The sequence below is a fragment of the Setaria viridis genome, chromosome 9, assembly GCF_005286985.2.
Source record: "Setaria viridis chromosome 9, Setaria_viridis_v4.0, whole genome shotgun sequence".
In the NCBI taxonomy this organism is placed as follows: Eukaryota; Viridiplantae; Streptophyta; class Magnoliopsida; order Poales; family Poaceae; genus Setaria; species Setaria viridis.
This window is the reverse complement of record NC_048271.2, coordinates 20,854,817-20,872,251: the sequence shown is the minus strand read 5'-3', so window position 1 is coordinate 20,872,251 and position 17,435 is coordinate 20,854,817. Positions and strand designations below refer to the sequence as shown.

Below are 17,435 nucleotides of genomic sequence, written 5' to 3'. Positions count from 1 at the left end.
TGGGGATTGAACTTTTCCCACCCACCGTGTGCCGCGAGCCACCGCCGGCCACCCACACATTGACAAATACCCTCCAGCCTTCCTCGTCCTCAACAAACTACACAAACTGAACCGTGGTGAGGTCCTGGTGCTCGTGCTCTAGTTCTTGTGCCATCTTAGTCAACTTTCCACGCTCAATTTTGTGCTCGCCGCCGGTCGTGCACCGCCACTCACCGTGGGTAGGTCTAGGGTTGGGTTTCGCGGAGATAGGAGAGGGAGGAGGTGCTCTTAGGTGTAGGGAATCATCTGGGGTAGTCAAAGAGGTGGGAGGGGAAGCTCCCACGCTGGTGTAGCCACGCCGTCGCCGCTCGCCGTGGCCGCACGAGCGAGCCAAAGGAAGGCAAGCGCGAGGAGAGGAAGGGAAGGGGGAAAAGAGGAGAGACTGACATGTGGGACCATTCACAAAGGGTAAAATAGACTATTCATAATAAGTCCTCAGGTTTCTGGAGTTGGAGCACTACAACCAGCCAAACCCGTACAACAACTCCATGTTTTTGCGAAGTTGGTGGAGTGGAGCTGCAAAAGGATGGAGTTGGTGGAGTGGAGTTGTGTTTTGTTGTGTTTTGGAGTGAAGTGTTGCCAAACACCCCATAAGGTTTAGATGAGATGGAATTTTTAGAATTATACGGCAAGTAAGTCCAGCCGCCTTCGGACACAGTTGATTGGAAAATCCCCAAACAATCAAAAAACACATCTATTATTTCTGGTTCTTACTTTTTTGGCTAGGGTTAGTTACTCTTTGCCGATTAGCTTGTAAATCGGTCTTTTGCTTCCACGTAAACAGAGCATTCTTTGTTGGTTTGCTTGGAAACCTTCCTTCATCGCTTTGCCATAATCGAAACCGTATCATCATCGGCGGCTCTCGTCGCCGAGGATCATCGCATCGGCTCCTACAGCCGGTGCTCAAAGGTTATCACGTTCTGCATCCTCAACAAGCCCAGGAGGACGTCGTCATCAATAGGCTATTGTCGAGGATCACGGTGTATCTCACGCCACTACACTCCCACGTGTCACTTCAAGCCAAAGATCGTTCACACCATCATCTTATTGAAGTTGTACACTGCCAGAAGGTTACGCATCCTAATGTACATCTGAAGCAATCAAGGGTGCGTGATGTCATGGATACTGGTGCTAGCTCAATAAATTATTTGCAATATAAACTAGTCTACCAACATACTATGTTGGTATTAGGAATCGGCCTTGTCGGCCATACATCTATGGGCTCACCGGGAGGTTTGTACAGTCCTACAATACGGGGCAGTGCACCAAGACGTATCATACATGGAGACAACGGTGCAGGATATCGTGATTTACATGGAGGATAAGGACTAGTCGAAGATTAGAAAACTACTCGTAGCAATTATAGTAGGACTCTCTAGTCGAATCCGACTAGTACTCTTGTACAACAACTGACCTGTAACCCTACCCCTAGCAATATAAGGCGTGGCAGGGACCCCCTCCAAACAATCATCAATCAATACAATCCAACCAAAACACAAACGTAGGGTATTACATGACATAAGCGGCTTGAACCTATCTAAATCATGTGTTCGAGTTCACCTTCGAGTTCCTAATCTTCGTTGAGCCCCACGCATAAAATATACCTCGGGTACCCCCTTGGTAGGTTGCCAGGTCTAAACACCGACAGCTGGCGAGCCAGGTAGGGGCTCTCGATGTGCAACAGAGACGTACCGAACATCGATTCTGCTATTCTCGCAGTAATCCCAAAACTCATGATTGTTGAAATTCTAGCCCATGTCTGTGATTATGTGATTGGAGAAGTCGTAGCGATGGACAATCTCGTCGAGAAAGTCGAGTACTCTGTCTGCCTTCGGGCAGGTTATTAGTTTTACCTTGATCCACTTGGTGAACTTGTTGATCACCACAAGTACTTGGTTGAAGCCCCTGGGTGCCGTAGGTAGAGGGCCAATCATGTCTAGCCCCCAGCATGCGAAGGGCTAGGAGGACAGTATAGTGATTAGCTTGTAGGTAGGGACGTGCTGCTGCTTGGCAAAGAATTGACAACCTTGGCACCGGTGGACTAGTTCTTCGGCATCCTTGAGAGCTGTAGGCCAATAGAAGCATGCTCTGAAAACTTTGCCCATGATCGTTCTTGAGGATGAGTGGTTGATGCAGATGCCTTTGTGAATCTCCTCCAGTATGTCCTTGCTATCAACCACGAATCCTCAAGAACAATCGTGGGCAAAGCTTTCAAAGTAGGCTTCTATTGGCCTACAGCTCTCAAGGTCGCCGAAGAACTAGTCCATCGGTGCTAGGGTTGTCAATTCTTCACCAAGCAGCAGCACATCCCTGCCTACAAGTTGATCACTGTACCGCCCTCCTAGCCCTTCTCATGCTGGGGGTTAGACATGATTTGCCATCTGCCTACGGCACCAGAGGGCTTCAACCGAGTACTCGTGGCGATCGACAAGTTCACCAAGTGGATCGAGATAAAACCAGTAACCTGCCCGAAGACAGATAGAGTACTCGACTTCCTCGATGAGATTGTCCATCTCTACAGCTTCCCCAATCGCATAATCATAGACATGGGCTAGAATTTCAACAATCACAAGTTTTGGGAGTCCTGGGAGAACAACGGGATTGACGTCCGGTACGGCCAGGTTTAGCGCGCCAACGGGATGGTACTGGAATCTCTCAAGAAGAGACTACACGACATTGGCAACACCAAAGGAAGCAAGTGGCTCAAGGAGCTACCAAATGTCCTCTGGGGCTTCGCACACAACTGTGAAAGGCTACAGGGTAATGTCCCTACTTCCTAGTCTATGGATCAGAAGTTGTCCTCCCTGCCAACATCATGTGGAACTCTCCAGTAGTCGAGCAATACGAGGAAGGTGAGGCTGAAGAAACAAGGCATCTAGACTTAGACAACCTCGAAGAAGCTCGTTGTGCATCACTCGTCCAATCAGCAAGATACCTTGAAGAATCCGCCGTTATCATGATCGCAACGTCAAGGAATGTTCGTTCAACACAAGTGATACTGTCCAAGGTCACTAGACCTAGGTTGTATAGGCTCCAAACTCTCACCTCGAAGAAGTCAACAACTCGTGGAACATTGAACACTTGTGTCAATTCTACCCACAGCCTACATACTCATGTAAATTGGCCATCGACCATAGTTGTATAGTTACAACTTAATAAAGTAGAGTTATTTTTTGTCGCAAAAGACTAGTCTCTGCCCACTCGCAACTTGTATTCACAAGTCTACACACATATCTTTCGGGTTATAAAACTTGTCGGATAGCAGCAACTTGCACAAAAGCAAGCCTGCACACACAATCTCGAGCTAATCAGCTCCTTGGACAAATCTGTCCATCGATGGTCTTCGCAAACAGAAGTTGTCAAACAACTTGGGAAGTTATCTACACTACCCGAGTCCTTATCTAGTCAAGTCTGTCTAGCCGTGGCTTGTAATAACAAGTCTGCAAGTTCCAGGTCTTCGAAGCACAATACCGAGACAACCTAGAGAGGTTGCAAAGGTAGGCTCCAAGCCATGAAGTCCTGAAGAGTCTACTCACCTGAAGAGTTTGACTACCCAAATATACGAGTACTGGAACTCCGCAAAAGGATCCACAGCCTAAAAGGTACTCTACATAATGTATCTAAAGAGGCTCATAGAAGTAGCCTTGTGCGCGGACACTCACGACTATCACACGAGCAAATATCAGGGTAGTTCGTGAGATGCACTAAACCAGAAAAATTCAAACAAAGTCGACAAGCAAACAAAATTGTGACAAGACTTCAAATAATTTTCATTCCATACACATAACTTGTTTATATTAGAAAGAATTGTTTTTTTGCAGATTACTCAAGGTCTATTTGACTGGCTACTTCTTGAGCAATAGGAGATATCTCCTCCAAATACTGCTAGAATTGCTCATCGGAGCAGTTTTCGGCAATGCCTTCGGACACAGGAGCCAAGTTGGCTTGTGGGTAGAATAACTTCACCATCGCCAGCAGTTGCTTAGAGATGGACTCCGCAGTCTTCTTCACGTAGCCGGTGACCTTCTCAGGTACATCCCTGAGTATTTCTGCCAAGGAACGGGGCCCCACGCCTTCCTCTGGTGGCTCTACCATATCAGCAATGGGCTGAGCGACTCCTGTTAGCTCTTTGAGAGCAAGATCCTTCGCCTCCAACTCAGCCTGCTGCGCTCGGAGTTTCTGCATCAGATCTACAAGTTGGACCTCCCCATCTTTGCGCAGCTGCTTCTCCTTATCGAATTTATGCTCCAAAGTCTCGTACTTCGTGGTCACCTTGTCAAATTTATCAGTGACTCGGTAGTACGCGTTCTGCCAGTCTATGGCATGACCCTGGAGATCCTTATTCTCCTTGGTGAGCTCTGCAAGAACACAAGAAAGGGATAAAATTAGCATCACAAAGTACAAGATCTGTACTCAGAAACTGCAGAAGCCTACCCTCATTATGGTTCCTCAACCCTTTGTTGAGTTTTTGCAGACGATCTTTCTCCTTCGTGGCATCCTGCATGGCATTCCGGTGCCTGGGGGCTTGGCCGTGGTACTTCATCAACAGCTGGGAGGACTATTGCCGCTCTTCGGCTAGTTTATGCTCCAACGCCTCGGCCCGTTGGATGGTGTCTCCAAGTGCTTCGAGAATTTTTGATTTCTCGCGGGAGCGCTGGATCAGTGTCTACAACACAGAGCAAAGTACTCGTATAAGCATCAAGTACCACTTTCAAGATGAAGATCGAGAACATAAGTGAAGCTTACCTATGTATACTCGCCTACTTGGTGATACATGTCCATCAACGTGGCCTCAAACTCCATGTTAGCCAGGCGGTCAGCTATCAGCACGATTTTCTTTGGGTTCACCGCGGGAGGGAGTAGAATATCATCGTGCTCCTTAGCATCTGGAGCATTGAGAGGGACCATCGCCTGGCTAGTTGATGGATCAGCCTCTGAAAGCAAGGAGGAAGTTGCTCCGTGACTAGTCGACGGCCCCGCCTCGGATGGCGGGACAAGTACCAACACATGTAGCGCCCAGGCAGCCTCCACGACAACTTATGGCTCGGGGGCTACATGCGCAGCCTTGACTTCACCAGCGGCTGCCACCTCCACCTCGACCTCCGGCTCCTACTCACCATCCGGATTCAGCATCATGGCCACCAAATACGTCACCACCGCGGAAGTACTCTCCACGCTGGGTTCAGCCTTTGGCACCTCAGGGGCTGGCACTGGAGATACATCAAGTGAAGCCAATATGTCGTGCATAAGAACTTCGACAAGAGATACCGCACCTAGAGCAACTTCAGGCGCGGGTTGCTCCTCCGGTAGTGGAATTGCAGGCTCCAAGGCGACCTCGGGCGCTGAGCGGCTACTGCTATCAGCATTAGACTTTGAACTCGGGCCTTCAAGTTCTACACTGGCAGATTTCCTACAACGAGACAAGTGTCAGAACACACTACTCGGCGACACTACTCGCGACATCAAGTTAACATCGATACATGGACACTTACTTGGTGGACCTCTTCATCTTGTTGGTGGGTCCAGTTCCCAGACACCGTCTCCTGATGGTAGGCGGTGACTTCTTTGGCACGGCTCGCCGGATTGTAGCTAGATCCTCGCCAGCCTTAGCTGCCGTCTCCTCCCTCTAGGTACTTGCTGACAGGACTTCTTATATTGTCAGCAGCCTCTGCCGCACGACTACAGTAGCCGTTTCTCTCACCTCTGTCTCCACCTCAACTACCTGTCGGTCAGCCATGTCAGAGTTAAAGTTGAGAGTAAAGCAAACAAACTAGAGTACTCGATCCTCAGGATCTTGTCAAACAAACTTACCGGAGGCGGGACTTCATCGACCGATGACTTCTTGGCCACCCGTTTGGCAGCGACAGTACGCGCCTTCTTTAGGGGTGGCGCCACTCCGACTTTTGGAATGTCCTTCGCCACACACTTGGACGTCCTAGACGATGACCCCGCCTTGTTGGAAAGACAGGGTTTGACAACAAATTTTTCAGTAGACTTTGAGTTAGAGTTGTTGAAGGAGGACCAGTCTGGTGAATTTTCCCTCTCCTTGTCCTTTTCCTCCTCCTCCTCCTCCTCCTCCTCAAGTGCCCTCTGCACAGCCACAATGGACAACATACGAGGCGTGACATCAGCTCTAGGTGGAGGAGGGTTGGAGACATACAAGTTCAACTCATCCTGTAAGCAACATATGAGTAGTCAGCAAAATGACAGATGTCAAAATTAGTACTCAGGGGCTGCAGGCCACAGGTACTTACGGGATTCGGTGGGTTAGTGGCGCAGTGCTCTCGCAAGATCGCCAGGATATCCTTGACGCGCTTGAATAAATACTTCAGGTGCGCCATCACCTTGTCAGGGGACAGCTCCTTTGACGTCATCCGCGACGGGTCGTTGGGACCCGAGTAATCATACCCTGCTGTGCAACGCAACTGCAGGGCTGGACACGCCTTCTCATGAAGCTGAAGGCTACTCCGATGCCGGTTAGTCCATCCTTCTTGAGGCGGACGATCTTGGCAATCAACTCTGGCAGCAGAAAACCGTCTAAAGTATTCGGCTCGTCCAGCTAGTGATTGTTCCACATGGGACGGTGGCCGGTGACCTTGGGAAGATGGGGCTCATGATTTCCGATGTAGAACCACCGTTGCCAACAACCGGAATGGGAGTCTATGAGCTCGTACTTGATGTATTGGCTCTTGAACTGCTCCCAAACCTGGATCCCTACCCCTCCGACTACTTCTGTGTGGTTCATCCAGGGTTGGGGTTTCACTCTCAAGAACTTCCTAAACAGCTGGAAGTGGGGCGGAATGCCCAGGAAGGCCTCGCAGAGGTGCACGAAGATAGCAATGTGAAAAATAGAGTTGGGTTGAGGTGGACTAGCTCTAGATTGTAGTACCTCAGTAACCCCTGGAAAAAGTCAGACAACGGCAGAGCCAGCCCGCGCTCCACAAAGTGCGCGAAGATGACTGTCTTATCCGGGTAGATCTCAAAAGACCACGGATTTCTAGCTGCTTCCCTCCAATCCGCGAACTCTTTCTCCTAGAGAAGATTTGCATTCACCAGTACCTGGATGTTCACCGCTTTCAAGGTGGATGGCTTCCAGGCGCTGGCTTGATTCGGTGGCGTTGTCTGGTTGGTCTTCCCGTACTTCACGCCGGCAGTTGGATCTCCTTCTTGGTGGCCTTGCGCTTCTTGGACTCCACCGCCTTGCTTGAGGATGCTTTCTTGGACCCCATTGCTCCGATGGTCTTCTAGCACATGAGCTGGAGGGCTAGACAGTGGGGGGTGGCGGCGCTAGGGCAACAATGCTCGGTGCGGCGCTAGGGAAACAATGAGAAGATGAATGGCTCGGGCGCATTAGCTCGGGTAAATGGAAGGGATAAGATTCCTCTGATATTTATAACCGTGGCACAGGTAACCGAGCGGCGAGAATTACGGGGAATATTCCATTTTTAAAGCCATCGGTTATCGCCGGAACGGTTACCAATATTTTTGGAAGAGATAAGATTTCTGAAGATAAATGATCACATGGACCAATTGTTGACGCTTATACCCAAACTAGTCGTGGAACGGCTCAGGGGCTGTGTGCCACGTGCCCGTTGGACAAAAAAAAATTTCTCTGGGTTTTAAGGGGAAAAAGATGTGAAATTATAAGATTGACTCCCAACCTGATTCTTCGATTCAACATAAGACTCAGGGGCTACTCTATATGGAGTGCGATTTTCATCACACTTCCATATAAAAGTCAAGTTTGAAGACCCACGATTCGAGACTAAGTTAAATGAGGCTTAACACCTTCTAGCTGTATGGCAGTACTCGAGCACATTCGAGGACTCAATCCGAGGGAGTACTCAAAAAGAGCACCATAAACTAGTTGGAGATGTCCACAGAAGTACTCGGGATGGTTGCATTTGACTAAAAAGTACTCGAGGGTTTGTCAGTCATACATCTATGGGCCCACGAGGAGGCTTGGACAGTCCTACAATACAGGGCTGTACACCAAGATGTATCAGACATGGAGACTACGGTGCCGGACGATGTGGTCTACTTGGAGGACAAGGACTAGTCAAGGATTAAGAAACTACTCGTAGCAATTAGAGTAGGACTCTCTAGTCGAATCCGACTAGTACTCTTGTACAACAACCGACCTGTAACCCTCCCCCCGACAATATAAGGCGAGGTAGGGACCCCCTCCAAACAATTATCAATCAATCCAATCCAACCACACACAAGACGTAGGGTATTACGCGATATAAGCGGCCCGAACCTATCTAAATCGTGTGTTCGAGTTCACCTTCGAGTTCTTGGTCTTCGGCGAGCCCCACACATAAAACACTACCTCGGGTACCCTCTCGGTAGGTTGCCGGATCTAAACACCAACATGCCCACCTAGCTAGCTGATTTTATTTTCTTTTAACCTGAGAACAACTTAGCCATCATTGTAAGGGATTATTTCATTAGATGCATCCCCATACATATATTTGTGTGTTGGCTGGCACTGCAATATCTAGTATCCACAAAAGGTTACATTAAAGCCCATAAATGGGAGGTTATTTAATTGAATTATTACGAATAGTAAACAATAAATTAAAGTATAAACCTAGTAAGCAAGAAAATGCAGGAAACAAAGCTTTAAATGTAGATCAAGGTAACATCTTCCTTCTCAAATTAAAGTACTCGCACATGGCAATTGTGCAAAGTGCAAAAATGGTCTGTTTTTACTAGAAAATTTTCTTGAACCTAACTACCCATTTATATAAGCAGGGTTATCTGTGGCCCATGCAGGCAAGGCAAAAAGGTCCAAGAAATCAACAAGGCCCACTTCACTGGATTAAACACACAAATGGGCCCTCATCCTCTCTAGGAACATCGTGCTGCGCCACCGTTCTACTGTGGATATTATCAATGAAAAAGTGACCTATCTTACTCATTCTGTTTAATTAATAATGCATTTCCAATTCATATATGCTGGGAAATCAATGAAACAAACTAGTGATCCATAACTATTGAGTGTCCACTTGTATTTTGACAATAGATTGCGCAAACTTTGGGAAATCAATGAAACAAAGTAATGATCCATAACTTTGAGTATCCACTTGTATTTTGACACTAGATTGCGCAAACTACTATAGAAAATGTTTTCATAGTTGGTATGTAAGTATTCTGACAATATTATCCACTTACATTTTGAATAGCTTAGAATAGGTAAATATAAGTGCAGAAATAAACTAAAGAACCAATATACACAACTATATGCAAAATAATAAAATGCAAAGACTCAGATGGAGCAAGAGACAGCCTAGGCTTTGGTATTACTAGACTATATGGGGATAAATGAATGTGACTTTTTAACTCTCCTATCTCGTAGATGTCAACACTATTGTCCATATTTTAACCCTGTTTCCAAGTACCGTCATTTGAAAAGGACATGGAATGGTCTGAAAATGTGTGTTGCTACCACTAGAAGGAAGCTAGCAACAAGATTTAGGAGCCCACCTAAATGATAGTAACTTTGCATTCCTTTATTAATCTATTGATATCAAACTCTAGAATCCATCTTTTGGACCATGGTTCCTTTGCATTTGATTGTTTCTTTACTTTAAATAATAATCATTACTCTTGCTTTTCTCCATACAAATTATTCAAACTCGTCCTTGCATTGCATCCTTACATGGCCTCCAAGTGCATTGCTCCACGTAGCATGTTTCAAACCTTCTGGGATAATTCCTACCTAAGGGCTGGGATAATTCCTACTTAAGGACGTAGCTAGAACTCGATTTATTTTCCATTTCGTGGTGCGTGGGTGGGTGGGGGACTAGTCTCCGCTACTGTTCCTATCATAGCTGGCTCACATTACAATACAAACCATCTGTCTCCACTATTTGTCTCCACTATTGTTCCTATCATAGCTAGCTCACATTACAATACAAACCATCTGGGACTGAGACTGATTATAGCTGTCATGTGGACCCTGCACTCCCTGAGCCCACACGTCAGCGGCACAACTGCACGTGCAGTAAATGAACCAGATCCCTGTCCGTGTGCTCACCTAGGACAGATTTCAGAACATTGTTCTATAAAATTGCTGAATAGAGCTGCACTATTTTTTCTTATATAGATCTGCATAGATAAGAAATAAGTCATGATGGAACTGAATGAGAGTGCTTCCGAATCTGCGGAAGCCTTTCCTTTAACGTAACCACACTATCACATTTATCACGGACATGCATACTTGACTGCAATGGGTCCACATGTCAGTGACAAAATCACGTCAGAGGATCCCATAGCATCCTACTAACCCTCCTTTGTCTTTCTATATCATCCCTTGTTTCCTTTCTTGTTGAGGTTGCAACAAGGTTCCTCTTGACCCAGCCACTTGCTTCTCTCATGTAATGTGATGTCCCAGCCGCATCTTTAGCTCCATCACCCTTGTTTCCCCGTCCCTACACCCTAATGATATATTCCTATGCAACTAGTGAAATCCCTCGCCAATCGTCATGCGTCCTAAACCACCATCAGCAGGATATTTTTATTACTATCCATGTGAGTAAGAAAATATTGGAGGGCAAGGCCTTTAGGGCTTCAATTTGATGATTTTGTAGTTCGATATGTTTCCAAATGTAGTTGATTTTTTTCTAATTTTGAATTTAAATGTTTTAAATTAAGTTTAAACTTCATCATTTGTTGAGTTCAAATCTTGATGAACTGAGTGAAATATCAATGTTGATCTGATTGGCGTCAAAGTTCCTCATGTGATGAGTTCAAAGTAAGAACATTGTGTTATGAATTCAAAGGTACAATTGGAGTTCGAGTTAATTGGATCGATCTGTTGTTAAACTTCGGTATTACTCGTTTGAAAATTGGGGGGGGGGGGGGGGGGGGGGGGGGGGGCGTTACCTGCGAGGCGAATTGGGAAGGATGGAGTAGCACGTGAGGTGGTGGCGAACTCGGGATTAAGTATACACGTAAGGTAGACGAGGCTTTCCTATGTCGTGTCTGATAGGAACAAAAGACATGGCATGCTCTAGCAAACACCTCCAAGGCTCCGATCCACCAGCATGTTCAAAATGTCTGATTAACCTGTATGCATCTAAAAAATTAGAGTAGCTTGCAGAGCAATCCCGTCATCCCCCTGACCTCACAATGAGCAGGCCATCCGAATGAACTGATGATTATCTAGAAATTAGAGGTTGCCCAAATTAGAAACTGGCTAGGACAGCAAAACAAGCCACGCATAAAACTGGGAGGCCGGCCTCTTTCCCTGTGGCCGCGTAGTAGCGCAACGCGGAGCGCTCTCTCTGGCCCCACGTGTCAGCGACCTTACCTCGCTTCCCCGGGCTTTAAGCTCCTGCTCCTGGTTTCCCTCCGTTGCATGCATCTTCGTCTCCTCGTCTTCCTCCGCGCGCTTCCATCCGTCTCCACAGGTCTTCCCACGATCTCCCTCGAGCTATAGGCTACCACACTAGATCCGGTCAATGGGCGACAGCATGGAGGCTGCTGCCGGCGGCGGCAAGATGCAGCCTCAGATCAGCCTTGTGCGGCTGTTCCTCGCATGCATGGTCGCCGGCGGCGTGCAGTATGGGTGGGCGCTGCAGCTCTCACTCCTCACACCCTACGTCCAGGTATCCATATGTGTGTTAATGTTGCTCGTAAATGAGTGTGACCATGCATTTCTGTGTTTGTTCTTTTCTTCCTTGGGTCATGTTTTTTATTTGCTGCACAAGACCTTTGTTGCGATTATTCCTTTGTTCTATGATAAAGCAAATAATTTAGAGTAAAATACATCGGAGGTCCATTATCTTGTAATGGTGTATCACTTAGGTACACAAACTTTGAAAGTACATTTCTGGATCCATAAACATGTGTCATTTAGATCCATGCCCCTCCATATGAGCATCTAGTGATGACATGGCACGCTGACGTCTGCTCTCTTATCCATGTCACGGACATTTTGTCGAGCACTCGTGAGCGTCGCGAGATCTGTCATCGTGCCGCTGCTACTGTTGCGTCCTCATGCCACCACTCCACCGCTATCGAGCACCCAGGTGCCGAACGCTTGCCCAGGCGCTATGGCCGCCGCCGTCGTCGCGTTCCTCCTGCCAATCCTAGCCGCCGCACCTTGGCTGAACCCGACGGCATGCCGATGGCGCGCACAGTGGTGACCAACACTTCAAAGACGGGCTTCAGCGCCGCGGTGGTCATCGACGACCCGCTCACTCAAGGCCCGACTTCAAGTCCTTTAAGCCCTCGACCGCACGGAGGGCACCTACAATGGCGCCAGCAAGGACGAGGCGGTGTCCCTGATGATGAACATGAACTTCGTGTTCTAGGCCGGCAAGTACAACGGCAGCACCATCGCCCTCTATGCCCGGAACGCGGTGTTCTCCGCCGTCAGGGAGATGGTCATCATGACATCATCGACGGCACTGGTGTGTTCAGAGTTAGACGGATGAGTTCTGCATGTAGTGTACGGCGTGCTAATGCAACATTATCTCAGTGCAATGCCCGACAGCATGCTCGTCCTGCTGCATGGATTGGCCATCAGGCTATGGATCAACACAGGCAAGTAACAAACTAGCTAGGATACTCCGCACGGCCGCTTCGCCGCGAGTTGTCACTGCCCGCCTGTGGCCACGCTCGGCTGCCTGCGCCTGGAGTAACGGCATCAGCGAGCCTGAACCGTACCGCCATCCCCTCGACGCTGCTGTGGGTACTGAGCCTCGGGTGTGAGCGCTGCCGCTGTGGGCCGTGGCGGCGACGGCGCGTGGGCGAGCGCAGAGCGCGCGTGTGCTCGACGGCGGTGGCGACAGTGTGGCACGGTGGCACGGTGGCGTCCGGCAGCAAAGGCGGCACGACAACAGAGCTCGCGGCCTACGACAGACCACGGATTGATATGGCGCTGTGGAGCTCATGGGTGACGGCGAAAGGAGCTCGCGCTGCTCATGACGTGCTCGACGAAATGCCTGAGACTAATTTGGTTCATCCCATCCATGCTAGAGAGAGAGAGAGTTGATAGAGAACATATCCGGTTAGCATGCCATGTCAGCAATAGATGTCACGTGGAATGATATGGACCTAGGTGACACAACATAGAAAGTTTATGGATGCAGAAATGCATTTTTGGAGTTTGTGGACCTAAATGACACATTGATTGGTGTATTTTACTCAATAATTTATGTATTTGTTTGTATCAACATCTTCAGGAGTGCTGTAAAATTTGAAGAAGTGCAATGGATGTCATCTTTGTGTGAAATTTTCTTTTCTCCATGTTCAGAAAGTTTGCATTTTTTGCACTACATACTCTTAAATCTTGATGCCAAAGTTGTTGATTTCTTAAATCTTGCCGTCAAAGTTGTTGTTCTTTATTGTTTTCCTTTTTTTGTTTTTCAAATTTGGCAGTAATTTCATTTGCTTGAGGCAGTTGTTTACAAAGTGGTTTACACAAACACATTCATCAATAGTTTTTAGATGGATATCCCTCATAGAAATAAACCTTGAATTCACCTCAGTGCGTGATAGCATACCGTTCATATTATATTACCTCAAACTTAACTACAGTTTGGGTAAGCTATTCCTTAAGTAATACTATATTCTTGATACTGCAGGTAAACTGTGATTAATTCTGTAAACCAAAAAGTATTGATGTAATGTTGTTTGCCATTTAATTTCAGAAAAAAGACAGTGATGGAACATAGGGGTTCTACCTTTTGAGGGCATATTAATGATTTGTTCTAAAAACACCTGTAATTCTGCTACTAGTAATACACTGGCTATAGCATGTATGGCTCTGGGTTGAATGTTACTGTATTCCTAGTGAGCGTTAACTGAGTGAGACAAAGTGTATTAGCATAGTTCTACTTCTGCTGACTCTAGCATGCGGAACCAGACAACAACCATACAAGGTCAACTTGGACGAAGGACAATGTTTCGGTCAAAATCCAAATAGTAAATATCACAGCTCGCAAGTAACCAATGCTCAAAAGTTCCTGAAAAGAAACTAGCCCATATGATCGACGTGCAATTGTTTTGCATCTAAACTAGGGGTCATCTCTGGCAAACTTTCTCTAGTTTTCTTGGAAACTGCAGAGAAAGTTTGCCAGAGATGACCCCTAGTTTAGTTTTAAATCAGCATTTGCATATACAAACTCAGTTGCGCTAACTGTTTGACCCTGTTTGCGACAGACACTGGGAATTCCTCATGCTCTTACTTCAGTCATGTGGCTCTGTGGACCTATTGCCGGCTTACTTGTGAGTACCCTCATAGCTAGGGAAAATAAAATTTGAAGAATTTATTTTATGTTATCCAAAAGATTATATTGAGCATTCGACAGGAAAAAACCAAGATTATAGAATTTAGGAACAAATGCAATATTTTTTTTGTTCTTGTTCTTAGAAATGTTGATATGTATGTATACTTCATTATTTCAAGCGATCTAGTATTTACATCCTAGAAATTAATTTCACCAATCTCCGGAGTTAGGAATCTTGTTCATCAATTTCATCAGTCACTGCCGATTGTATCACTTAGGTGCAACCCTGCGTCGGCCTGTACAGCGACAAATGCACCTCCAAACTTGGGAGGCGGAGGCCGTTCATCTTTACAGGATGCATCATCATCTGTATATCAGTGAGAGCTTATTAAAAACACATGAATAGTCTCTTGTTCCTTTTGCACTAGCTCATAATTCATCAGTTGCCCCTGTTGCCTGCACGGTTCTTGATCAAGATAAGTGATTGATCCGATCATCAACAGGTGGTAGTCATTGGTTTCTCGTCCGACATCGGGTACGCTCTCGGTGACACGACGGAAGACTGCAAGTAAGCTGCTCGATCCAGAGTCTCCAGATACTTAGCAGCCATGGATGCGTTCTTGATGCTGACGCTGCTGGGAATGGAAATGGGTGCATGCCTCAGGGTTTACACGGGGAAGCGGCTGCACGCTGCGGTGTTCTTCGTGATGGGGTTCTGGCTGCTCGACTTCTCCAACAACACGGTGCAGGGCCCTGCGCGCGCGCTGATGGCCGACCTCGCCGGCAGCCACGGCCCCAGCGCGGCGAACGCCATCTTCGTGTCGTGGATGGCGATCGGGAACATCCTGGGCTACTCCTCGGGCTCCACCAACGACTGGCACAAGTGGTTCCCGTTCCTCCAGACCCGGGCGTGCTGCGAGGCCTGCGCCAACCTCAAGGCCGCCTTCCTGGTCTCCGTGGTGTTCCTGGGCCTCTCCACGGTGGTGACCATGATCTTCGCCAACGAGGTGCCGCTGGACCCGGCGGTGGTGGCCCAGCAGCAGGGCGACGGGGAGCCGTCGGGCCCGATGGCCGTGTTCAAGGGCCTCAAGGACCTCCCCCCCGGCATGCCGCAGGTGCTCATCGTCACGGGCCTCACCTGGCTCTCCTGGTTCCCCTTCATCCTCTTCGACACCGACTGGATGGGCCGCGAGATGTACCACGGCAGGCCCGACGGGAGCCCCGCCGAGGTCGCCAACTTCCAGGAGGGCGTCAGACAGGGCGCCTTCGGCCTCCTGCTCAACTCCGTCGTCCTGGGATTCAGCTCCTTCCTCATCGAGCCCATGTGCCGGAAGCTCACGGCGAAGGTGGTGTGGGTCATGAGCAGCTTCATCGTCTGCGTCGCCATGGCCCTCGTCACCATACTCGGTTCCTGGTCGCTCGGGGACATCGGCGGCAACGTGCAGGACGCCGCCGCCGCCGACAAGGGCCTCAAGAGCGCCGCGCTCGCCCTCTTCGTCGCCCTCGGCTTCCCCTTCGCGGTGCTGTGCAGCGTCCCGTTCGCCGTGACGGCGCAGCTGGCGGCGAGCAACGGCGGCGGGCAGGGTGAGTCGCTTGCCGATGATCGAAGAATCTCCAAGATAAGATTGCTCCGGCCGGACCCTGATGAACTTGCTGCGTTTGTGCATGTTGTGCAGGGCTGTGCACGGGGGTCCTCAACATCTCCATCGTGGTGCCACAGATGATCATCGCCGTCGGCTCCGGGCCGTGGGACGAGCTGTTCGGGAAGGGCAACATCCCGGCGTTCGGGGTCGCCTCCGTGTTCGCCTTCACCTCCGCCGTCGCGGGCATCTTCATGCTGCCCAAGCTGTCCAAGACCAGCTTCCGGTCCGTCTCCATGGGAGGAGGCCACTGATCATGCAAACTCTTGCTGGGCATGGTAACCACTCTGCAGGGGGCGTCTTTTGCATGCAGCACATCGTAACTACCCCTTGATTAGTCGCTGACGATTCAGTTAACTGCTTGATCAGAGAATTTTATTTCTCTTTTGGGGTGTTGGACCTCAGTTAATAGGTATAGGGTTGGAGGTAGTAATTGTGAGATGATTTCAGTTTGAGGAGCACCCTTGTTTGGTACTAATCGGTACACATTTGGCGCCATGTTGTTTAGCATTTTCTTTGATAACCTTAGCTATAGCTCTTATAAGCATATTATACTCTGGTTGTGTAGACTATCTAGTTCAAATGTTGGTGATTTGAAAGTTTCTACTATCTTTGTTTTCAGTTTTATTTTTCCATACAATTGAACTGCGCATGCTACCTATGACAACATGGACAGCAAGTCACAACGACGGGACATCATGCGAGTAGTTGAATCGGCTGCTTCATATAACTCAGTATTATGCTTCTATTACTGGGAACTACTTCCTACAAAACAATAGAACTTGCATGACCTTCCTCAAAAAATAGAACTTGCACGACTCCAGCCGATTCAACTATAGTAACAACTTAGGCGACTCAAGAAATAGAAGCCTTCGATGGTACCTTAGTTGGGCTTGATCGTGTCCAATTTTTTGTTTAAGCCGAAGATCATGGCCCATATTCGGAATCCTGTTAGAATGGCCCAGTTCGTAAATTGTTCTTCACAACGACAGAGGGCCTTTGGATTCCCTAAAGAAAGCTAGAGGCCTCGCATTATTGAAGTATACCGTATTTTGTAGAAATGCTGAGCTGCTCGATGGCCGTGGGCCACAAAACTTGCATGCAAAACTGAGGCTGCTGTCAGAAGACAAGCTACATTGTGTTATTTGCATTCAAATACCAATGCTCTTACGCCAGGGTGAAGCTAGAGCACAACGGAGGGATTCACCACTCCACCCGAAGTACAGGGATAAAAAAAAAACGTGCGTAGCATGTTTTTCATTAAGAAGAAAAGAATTACAACGATGCAATTTCCGGAGAAATCTCAAAGCGTAGAGTTACAAGAGGCACCACCAGCGACAAACAACACAAACACAACAATAGAAAAGAAAAACATGATCAAGACGACTGATGCCTGCAGGAGAGAGACACCATGAACACACGCACATCACTGAATTCCTAATAACCCGAAGCCAGCGGAGGTTCAGTGAGGAAGTCATGCAAGATGATGCCTCCAAGAAGGAAGCAACACCAA

The 17,435-nt window shown here is 48.0% G+C and overlaps 1 protein-coding gene across 1 annotated transcript; it reads left to right on the top strand.

Moving 5' to 3' along the window:
- Positions 1–11,169: 11,169 nt before the first annotated feature.
- Positions 11,170–16,408, top strand: LOC117840058 (sucrose transport protein SUT3). The gene is made up of 6 exons (XM_034720510.2): positions 11,170–11,654; positions 14,215–14,280; positions 14,561–14,659; positions 14,786–14,850; positions 14,947–15,866; positions 15,959–16,408. The coding sequence occupies exons 1-6, from the start codon at positions 11,508–11,510 to the stop codon at positions 16,174–16,176; spliced, it is 1,515 nt and encodes a 504-aa protein (XP_034576401.1). The 5' UTR covers positions 11,170–11,507; the 3' UTR covers positions 16,177–16,408.
- The last annotated feature ends 1,027 nt before the right edge of the window (positions 16,409–17,435 follow it).